General features: G+C 42.4%; 1 protein-coding gene across 5 annotated transcripts; it reads left to right on the forward strand.

Moving 5' to 3' along the window:
* Positions 1–1,183: 1,183 nt before the first annotated feature.
* Positions 1,184–7,910, forward strand: LOC139422355 (mpv17-like protein). 5 transcript variants are annotated; one of them, XR_011635726.1, is made up of 6 exons: positions 1,184–1,477; positions 2,016–2,446; positions 2,778–2,848; positions 4,080–4,109; positions 6,398–7,614; positions 7,687–7,910. XR_011635726.1 is itself a non-coding variant. In XM_071173558.1 (4 exons), the coding sequence occupies exons 1-4, from the start codon at positions 2,125–2,127 to the stop codon at positions 6,629–6,631; spliced, it is 657 nt and encodes a 218-aa protein (XP_071029659.1). In that variant the 5' UTR covers positions 1,495–2,124; the 3' UTR covers positions 6,632–7,658. The 5 variants fall into 5 exon arrangements, 1 of the variants encoding a protein (XP_071029659.1); XR_011635725.1 differs by having other exon boundaries at positions 1,453–1,651; XR_011635724.1 differs by lacking the exon at positions 1,184–1,477 and adding an exon at positions 1,495–1,722.
* Positions 7,911–9,671: the final 1,761 nt, after the last annotated feature.

Below are 9,671 nucleotides of genomic sequence, written 5' to 3' on the forward strand. Positions count from 1 at the left end.
GCAGTCTTATGGCTTGGGGGGTAGAAGCTGTTAAGGAGCGGTACCGCTTACCGTGCGGTAGTAGAGAAAACAGACTATGACTTGGATGACTGGAGTCTCTAACAATTTTTTGGGCTTTCCTCAGACACCGCCTGTTATATAGGTCCTGGATGGCAGAAAGCTTGGCCCCAGTGATGTACTGGGCCGTACGCACTACCCCCCTGTTGCGCCTTATGGTCAGATGTGGAGCAGTTGCCATACCAGGCGGTGATGCAAATGGTCAGGATGCTCTCGATGGTGCATCACCATGAGGCTTTATCAATCAGTGGACTAAAACACAATGCTATTAATATGGTATCAAAATAGCATACAGTTCAGTCTGCATTAGTTTTATTAGTAGTCAAACAAACAGCTAAATTAGCTTTAAAAACCCCCGAATAAAACAACATCTTACAACACAACCCCTCTCCCCGACACATTAACGTTTTAAAATGTTTGTCAATCGTAAAGTATTTTTGTCTGTGATGTCTTTTTCGTTGTGTGTCGGACCCAGGAAGACAAGCCATTGTCGCCATTGGAGTCGGCTAATGGGGATCTAAAAAAAATCTCTATCTAAAAACAGAATAATATACAGTATATAGCCACATGAAGAGCCATGGCTCTCTGTCTGTATACCGTTTCAAGAGCACCCCCTAGTGGTGATAGACAGAAATGGCTCTCTGTCTGTATACCGTTTCCAGAGCACCTATCGATGATAGGTCGGCAAAGACGCTGTATTTATTTGAGCTCTAAGGTTTTATAAATCAAACTGTTGTCAAAACTTGTCATCGTTGGTTAAAGCATTTCAGGCAGAAAACCTCTTAGAAAACAACAACTTGGTATGCTTATCCAATCAGAATAATATAGAAGGTGGTTTTACATGTTGATTGCTCTGTGTGAGTGTTCTATGTGTGCGCGCGATAGAGAGATTTGAAGTGTATCTATCTATTCCTTTGGAACTTTTGTGAGTGTAATGATTACTTTTCATTTTTGATTGTTTATTTCACTTGTATTTATTATCCCTTTCACTTGCTTTGGCAATGTAAATATATGTTTCCGATGCCAAACATCTGAGAGAGAGAGAGAGAGGTAGAGGGAGGGGTAAGAGCTAGAGAGAACAAGCTGTGCGTAAAAGTACCCGCCGGCCACCATACATGCGTGTAAAAGTGAAGTACGGTGTCCAGTGCTCGCAGTTTTACAGATTAACAACACATTTGATTGGTTTAAAATCCGCATGCCCACCACTCTAAAAACTAACAGGGGTCATTGTGATTTGTGGAGTTGTTGAAGCGCGCTATACATCTGAGCGCCTCACGGGACAATCCTCTAGATTAGCGGTTGACGCAGAGGATGGATTTCGTAGATAGCAACCTGATACTGTACGGTACTGGTCGGTATACAGGGACGTCGGTATACAGGGACGGGATGATCTAGAATGGACGAATGAAATGCTTTAAATGTAACTTATTTCGATACTCTTCCTATTATCAAATTAGTCCGTTGTTATAAGGATAGAATGTGTGTAGTCCTAATCGTTAAATAGGCTAGATGAGCTATGACGGGAGAGCTAAATATGGACCATTCCTGTTTCGATTCCAAAATGAAGAGACCCAACGGAATGGTGGCAGATTTGGTGCGTTACAACACGGTCTTGTGGGACGTTTGTGATGGAGCCGTTTAACTTTCTCACTAAAACAAGCAGATGTAAGAATGCGTAACGGTACTTTAATGGTTGGAAGTAACATCTAAACCTTTTGGCTAAAATGAATGTATTGTCGAGTTCTGCTTGCTCACTAACATCAGATAATAATCTCAGGTATACAAGCGTAGACTACATTTAGCTGGCATGCCAAGTGTGTGAATAGGAGGAACTTTAAAATATCTATCCCGCCATTGTGCCCTTGGGTAGGGCACTTAACCTATAACCTGCTCCAGGGCCGCTGTTTCTGCCACTGACCGACCGGTGCCTCTCTCAACGTGTGTGTTTCTTCACCTAGGAGGGTTTGGAAAGGCAGAAGACAACTTTACTTTTGAAGTTTCACCCAGCAATGGACTACACGATTATATTCTACTCTGTTCTGTTGTCGTAGAACACCGCAGTTCAAAATGAACGTGTTGAAAATGAGGAAAGCCGTATTAAAAGAAGCGGTTAAACGCTTTCCATGGCTTGCCAACGTTACTCTGTATGGCTGCCTGTTTGCCGGCGGCGACTTTGTTCATCAGATGATCGCACAAAGAGAAGAGATAGACTGGAAACACACCAGAAATGTTGCCATAGTGGCCATCAGCTTCCATGGAAACTTTAATTATTTCTGGTTGCGGGCTTTGGAAAGCCGTTTCCCGGGAAAATCTCCCGGAATGCTCTTCCGCAAACTGCTTCTGGACCAAAGTTTTGCATCACCCTTGGCAACGAGTGTCTTCTACACAGGTAACGTGCATTTTAATGTGGGAAGTTTAATTGAAGTGTATCTATTGTAGCCTACAACAATTTTCGAATTTTCTAATGTGGCCTACATAAGAATAACCTTATATATAGAAACAGACCAACGCGTCATGTCCATTGGGTAATAGGCCTAGGTTAGGCTACTCTCCTATAGCCTAACCTTGTATGTGTGTATTTGTAAATGCTGAACGTGATGAACGGACAGTGCTCTAAAGTGTACTCGTTCAAAAGGTCAAATGCACGAGGTTTGAGTGATGCGTGAAATGGGCACAAGTGTGACCTACAATTTGTACTCTCTCGCCGTCTTCATCTGCAGGAGTGAGTTTCTTGGAGAATAAAGACGACGTCTTCGAGGACTGGAGAGAAAAGTTCCTCAACACGTACAAGGTAAGATTAAATCAGAACGAACCGGAACCGACCGAGAGGCCGGCCGGCCCACGCATACAGGCAGAGAAGGAAAGTCACCTTCCGCTCGCCTGGTGTGAGCTCACCCCCGATTAACCCAGATTATGGCACCGCTTTTGCGCAGCAATGGGCAGCCGGCCAGGGATACGGCAATGCATGACTATTACTGCCAGTCGAGCCCAACTCTTCCAGGCCCAACAACCGTTGTAAAATAATACTGACATCTGGGTAGAACATATTCCCCCCATTGAAATCAAATGAAAGGGCAGTGTAGAACGTTAGAGGGGTGCTGCTGGAAGAAGTCCCATTGATCTGAGTGGTAGATCTATAGATCTGGACATATAGAGAGGGGTGCTGCTGGAAGAAGTCCCATTGATCTGAGTGGTAGATCTATAGATCTGGACATATAGAGAGGGATGCTGCTGGAAGAAGTCCCATTGATCTGAGTGGTAGATCTATAGATCTGGACATATAGAGAGGGGTGCTGCTGGAAGAAGTCCCATTGATCTGAGTGGTAGATCTATAGATCTGGACATATAGAGAGGGATGCTGCTGGAAGAAGTCCCATTGATCTGAGTGGTAGATCTATAGATCTGGACATATAGAGAGGGATGCTGCTGGAAGAAGTCCCATTGATCTGAGTGGTAGATCTATAGATCTGGACATATAGAGAGGGATGCTGCTGGAAGAAGTCCCATTGATCTGAGTGGTAGATCTATAGATCTGGACATATAGAGAGGGATGCTGCTGGAAGAAGTCCCATTGATCTGAGTGGTAGATCTATAGATCTGGACATATAGAGAGGGATGCTGCTGGAAGAAGTCCCATTGATCTGAGTGGTAGATCTATAGATCTGGACATATAGAGAGGGGAGCTGCTGGAAGAAGTCCCATTGATCTGAGTGGTAGATCTATAGGGGTGCTGCTGGAAGAAGTCTCTGATTGTTATATGAGTGGAAAATCAAGCTTTATTTAAATTGCTTTGTTATCACAGTCTCGCAATCCACTTTACGAAGGAAATACAAACGGAGAGATGAACTGAGCAGACAGACAGAAGGAAGGAAGGAAGGAAGGAAGGAAGACATGAGAGGCAGACTGACCAGACCTGCTAGTCAGTTTATGATATGAAGGATCTGTGCCAGAACGGAGCTCTTGGAATACTGTATGAGACTTGGTTTGATTATTAACATGTATCTTGTCTCTTTGAATTTCAGACTGGACTCATGTACTGGCCTTTCATGCAGGTAAATGATAAGGATGCTATTGATAGACAGTGTATCACTGTCCTGTAAATATCCCATTGTATTGATGATAAACTATATTGTGTGAAGACATAACCTCATGCTCTGAATTTACTATAAACATCAGGTTGACCCTGTGCTGTGTCAATACAGTAATGTCACACACACACACACACACACACACACACACACGCGCATGCACGCACGCACATACGCAAACACACACACACACACACACACACACACACACACACGCACACACACACACACACACACACACACACACACACACACACACACAGTTCTATTTCAGTATGATGGTTTATTTACTGTTAGAGATAACCACCTTCTTCTGCGGAAGTGATGATCTGATGTCATAATAGTGTGCTGGAACTTTCTATGTTTGTGCTGTTCTAATAACTAATGTCTGTGTTCTATTTATGTGCTGTTCTAATAACTAATGTCTGTGTTCTATTTATGTGCTGTTCTAATAACTAATGTCTGTGTTCTAGTCATGTGCTGTAATAACTAATGTCTGTGTTCTAGTCATGTGCTGTTCTAATAACTAATGTCTGTGTTCTATTCATGTGCTGTTCTAATAACTAATGTCTGTGTTCTATTCATGTGCTGTAATAACTAATGTCTGTGTTCTATTCATGTGCTGTTCTAATAACTAATGTCTGTGTTCTATTCATGTGCTGTTCTAATAACTAATGGCTGTGTTCTATTCATGTGCTGTTCTAATAACTAATGTCTGTGTTCTATTCATGTGCTGTTCTAATAACTAATGTCTGTGTTCTATTTATGTGCTGTTCTAATAACTAATGTCTGTGTTCTATTTATGTGCTGTTCTAATAACTAATGTCTGTGTTCTAGTCATGTGCTGTAATAACTAATGTCTGTGTTCTAGTCATGTGCTGTTCTAATAACTAATGTCTGTGTTCTATTCATGTGCTGTTCTAATAACTAATGTCTGTGTTCTATTCATGTGCTGTAATAACTAATGTCTGTGTTCTATTCATGTGCTGTTCTAATAACTAATGTCTGTGTTCTATTCATGTGCTGTTCTAATAACTAATGGCTGTGTTCTATTCATGTGCTGTTCTAATAACTAATGTCTGTGTTCTATTCATGTGCTGTTCTAATAACTAATGTCTGTGTTCTATTCATGTGCTGTTCTAATAACTAATGTCTGTGTTCTATTCATGTGCTGTAATAACTAATGTCTGTGTTCTATTCATGTGCTGTTCTAATAACTAATGTCTGTGTTCTATTCATGTGCTGTTCTAATAACTAATGGCTGTGTTCTATTCATGTGCTGTTCTAATAACTAATGTCTGTGTTCTAGTCATGTGCTGTAATAACTCATGTCTGTGTTCTATTCATGTGCTGTAATAACTAATGTCTGTGTTCTATTTATGTGCTGTTCTAATAACTAATGTCTGTGTTCTATTCATGTGCTGTTCTAATAACTAATGGCTGTGTTCTATTCATGTGCTGTTCTAATAACTAATGTCTGTGTTCTATTCATGTGCTGTTCTAATAACTAATGTCTGTGTTCTATTCATGTGCTGTTCTAATAACTAATGTCTGTGTTCTATTCATGTGCTGTAATAACTAATGTCTGTGTTCATGCAAGTGACTGACTGAATGAATCCTCACTATCTTTAGCTGCAATTTGTCAGTACGCCCAGACCTTTGTTTTGAGAACGAAAGATATCTCAGTTTCAAGGTCTCAGCTTAGAGAGAAGAAGCCTCGTGAGGTGTTGGTCTGTCACATGTTATGAACCAGTATTGGTCTGTCAGTCAGTGGTGCATGTGCAGTGTGCTGTAATACAATACTAGTGTTCTTTTCTGATGCACTTCAAACTGACACCTGTTTTTATCTCCCCCTTCCTCTCTCCCTCCCTCTTCTACCCTCTTCACCCTCTCCCTCTGCTTCTCCCTCCCTCTTCACCCCCCTCACTCTCCCTCCCTCTTCACCTCTCCCTCTGCTTCTCCCTCCCTCTTCACCCCCTCACTCTCCCTCCCTCTTCACTCCCTCACTCTCCCTCCCTCTTCACCCTCTCCCTCTGCTTCTCTCTCTTCACCCCCCTCACTCTCCCTCCCTCTTCACCCCTACCTCTGCTTCTCCCTCCATCTTCACCCCTACCTCTGCTTCTCCCTCCCTCTTCACCCCCCTCACTCTCCCTCCCTCTTCACCCCTACCTCTGCTTCTCCCTCCCTCTTCACCCCCTCCCTCTCCTTCCCCCTCCCCCACTCACTCTCACTCACCCTCCCTCCCTCCCCAGTTCCTAAACTTCATCCTGATGCCTCTGTACCTGAGGACAGTCTTCATGGGCTGCTGTGCGTTCCTGTGGGCCACCTTCCTGTGTTTCTCCCGGCAGAGTGGGGACGGTACGGCCAGCGTTGCCCTCGCCTTCGTCCTGTATCCCAAACAGAGGCTGCAGGCCGCCCGGGAAGCCCACCTCGCCCGCAAGAAACAGAAAGAAGAGGAGGAACAGCAGCAGAGCACTGGCAACTAAATGAATTGGTTCAATGAGATTCGATTCAATTCAGGAGACAGAAAACAGAAGAGGACCAGAGCACTGACAACTGAATGAATTGGTTCAATGAGATTCGATTCAATTCAGGAAACAGAAAACAGAAGAGGACCTGAGCACTGAGAACTGAACTGAATTGGTTCAATGAGATTCGATTCAATTCAGGAAACAGAAAACAGAAGAAGACCTGAGCACTGAGAACTGAACTGCTAAAATGTTATTTCAATTGAATTTCAACAAAACGTAGTTATATCTCCCTGTCTTCAAGGGCAACAAGGCAAGGAACGAGGGCATGGTTAGAGGGTGAGAACACAACGTCATCATGTGAGGCCAGGGCAGGCTCTCACACCTTACAAAAAACACAAAAAAACAGTGAGAATTGAATCAGTTGGATTGAATGTAACTTTATTGATATCCTCAGGGGCAAGGAAGAGTAAATATAACTTTATTGATATCCTCAGGGGCAAGGAGGAGTGAATATAACTTTATTGATATCCTCAGGGGCAAGGAGGAGTGAATATAACTTTATTGATATCCTCAGGGGCAAGGAGGAGTGAATATAACTTTATTGATATCCTCAGGGGCAAGGAGGAGTGAATATAACTTTATTGATATCCTCAGGGGCAAGGAGGAATCATCGTTGGAGCACAGTTATATAATTTAAGCCTACTGTACATATACAAATACATCCATCTATTACAATGCCAGCAACACGTACAGTGGGTCTACATTACAGACGTTACATCACTGATTCAATTCAATGCAACTTTATCAATCCCGTCAGGGGCAACCCAGAAAACACAGTCGGACACGGAACACATTACTTACAGACATTCAGACTGTACAGGTGTAGAAGTGCAATACATTACTTGAAACAGAACAAGTTACTCTGAGATACATATACATGTACGTCCCTTGAAGTTGTTTGTAAGACAAACATGTTGGATGGATGAGAGAGAGAGAAGGTGTTAGATGTTGTGATTTACAGGGATGTTCCTCAGGGAGAGGAGGTGTTAGATGCTCCGCAGGGAGAGGAGGTGTTAGATGTTGTGATTTGCAGGGATGTTCCTCAGGGAGAGGAGGTGTTAGATGTTGTGATTTGCAGGGATGTTCCTCAGGGAGAGGAGGTGTTAGATGTTGTGATTTGCAGGGATGTTCCTCAGGGAGAGGAGGTGTTAGATGTTGTGATTTGCAGGGATGTTCCCCAGGGAGAGGAGGTGTTAGATGTTGTGATTTGCAGGGATGTTCCTCGGGGAGAGGATGTGTTAGATGTTGTGATTTGCAGGGATGTTCCCCAGGGAGAGGAGGTGTTAGATGTTGTGATTTGCAGGGATGTTCCTCAGGGAGAGGAGGTGTTAGATGTTGTGATTTGCAGGGATGTTCCTCAGGGAGAGGAGGTGTTAGATGTTGTGATTTACAGGGATGTTCCTCGGGGAGAGGAGGTGTTAGATGTTGTAATTTGCAGGGATGTTTCTCAGGGAGAGGTGTTAGATGTTGTGATTTGTAGAGAGGTTCCTCAGGGTGTGTATTTGATGTTCATGTATATATATAAAATGTGTTTATTCTATGCTCTCAATTTCTATGTCCCATCGGTTGTGCCTTCTGTTGGTAACAAGAGCCCTTCATGTTCTGCTCTAGATTTAGTTAGTTCTTACTCAGAGAAACTGTGTGTGTTTTGCGTGTGTGTGTGTATATATTTATACACTACCAGTCAAAAGTTTGGACACACCTATTAATTCAAGGGTTTTTCTTTATGTTTACTATTTTCTACATTGTAGAATAATAATGTAGACATCAAAACTATGAAATAACACATATGGAATCATGTTGTAACCAAAAAAAGTGTTAAACAAATCTAAATATATTTTATATTTTTGATTCTTCAAAGTAGCTACCCTTTGCCTTGATGACAGCTTTGCACAGTCTTGACATTCTCTCAACCAGCTTCACCTGGAATGCTTTTCCAACAGTCTTGAAGGAGTTCCCACATATGCTGAGCACTTGTTGGCTTCTTTCCTTCACTCTGCTGTCCAACTCATCCCAAACCATCTCAATTGGATTGAGGTCGGGTGATTGTGGAGGCCAGGTCATCTGATGCAGCACTCCATCACTCTCCTTGGTTAAATAGCCCTTACACAGCCTGGAGGTGTGTTGGGTCATTGTCCTGTTGAAAAACAAAATTATAGTCCCACTAAGCGCAAACCAGATGGGATGGCGTATCGCTGCAGAATGCTGTGGTAGCCATGCTGGTTACGTGTGCCTGTCGTTTCTCTTTGCTTATTTGAGCTTTTCTTGCCATAATATGGACTTGGTCTTTTACCAAAAAGGGGTATCTTCTGTATACCACCCCTACCTTGTCACAACTCAACTGATTGGCTCAAACGCATTAAGAAGGAAAGAAATTCCACAAATTAACTTTTAACAAGGCACACCTGTTAATTGAAATGCATTCCAGGTGACTACCTCATGAAGCTGGTTGAGAGAATGCCATGTGTGTTCAAAGTTGTCATTTGTTTAACACTTTTTTGGTTACTACATGATCCCATATGTGTTATTTCATCATTTTTATGTCTTTACTATTATTCTACAATGTAAAAAAAATAGTAAAAATGTAATTAAATCCGTAGAATGAGTAGGTGTGTCCCAACTGTTGACTGGTACTGTGTTGTATAACTCATCTCCAGATTGACCATCGAAGGATAAAGTGCTACCCTGTCCTGTTACTTGAATTGTCTTATTTATTTATTTTAACCTACCAGGTTGCCATCGACCCGGTTACCTTATAACGTACATATATCCATGAACAAGAGGTATACACACCATTAGGGCTGCAAAATCAAAATACCCCAAATTCATAGGTTTTCCAGAAATACCCATTGGAGGATTCCCGGATTTCCTCCTTACTCCTTGCCAATTCCAGTTTGTTGTTTTTCCAACCCTGGGAGTCTGGGAAATGTTCAGGAATGTTGCATCCCATCAATGTAGTGAAGATCTGAAACATTCTTCACTTAAGTCAAACCTT

This window comes from Oncorhynchus clarkii, chromosome 12 (genome assembly GCF_045791955.1).
Source record: "Oncorhynchus clarkii lewisi isolate Uvic-CL-2024 chromosome 12, UVic_Ocla_1.0, whole genome shotgun sequence".
NCBI lineage: Eukaryota > Metazoa > Chordata > Actinopteri > Salmoniformes > Salmonidae > Oncorhynchus > Oncorhynchus clarkii.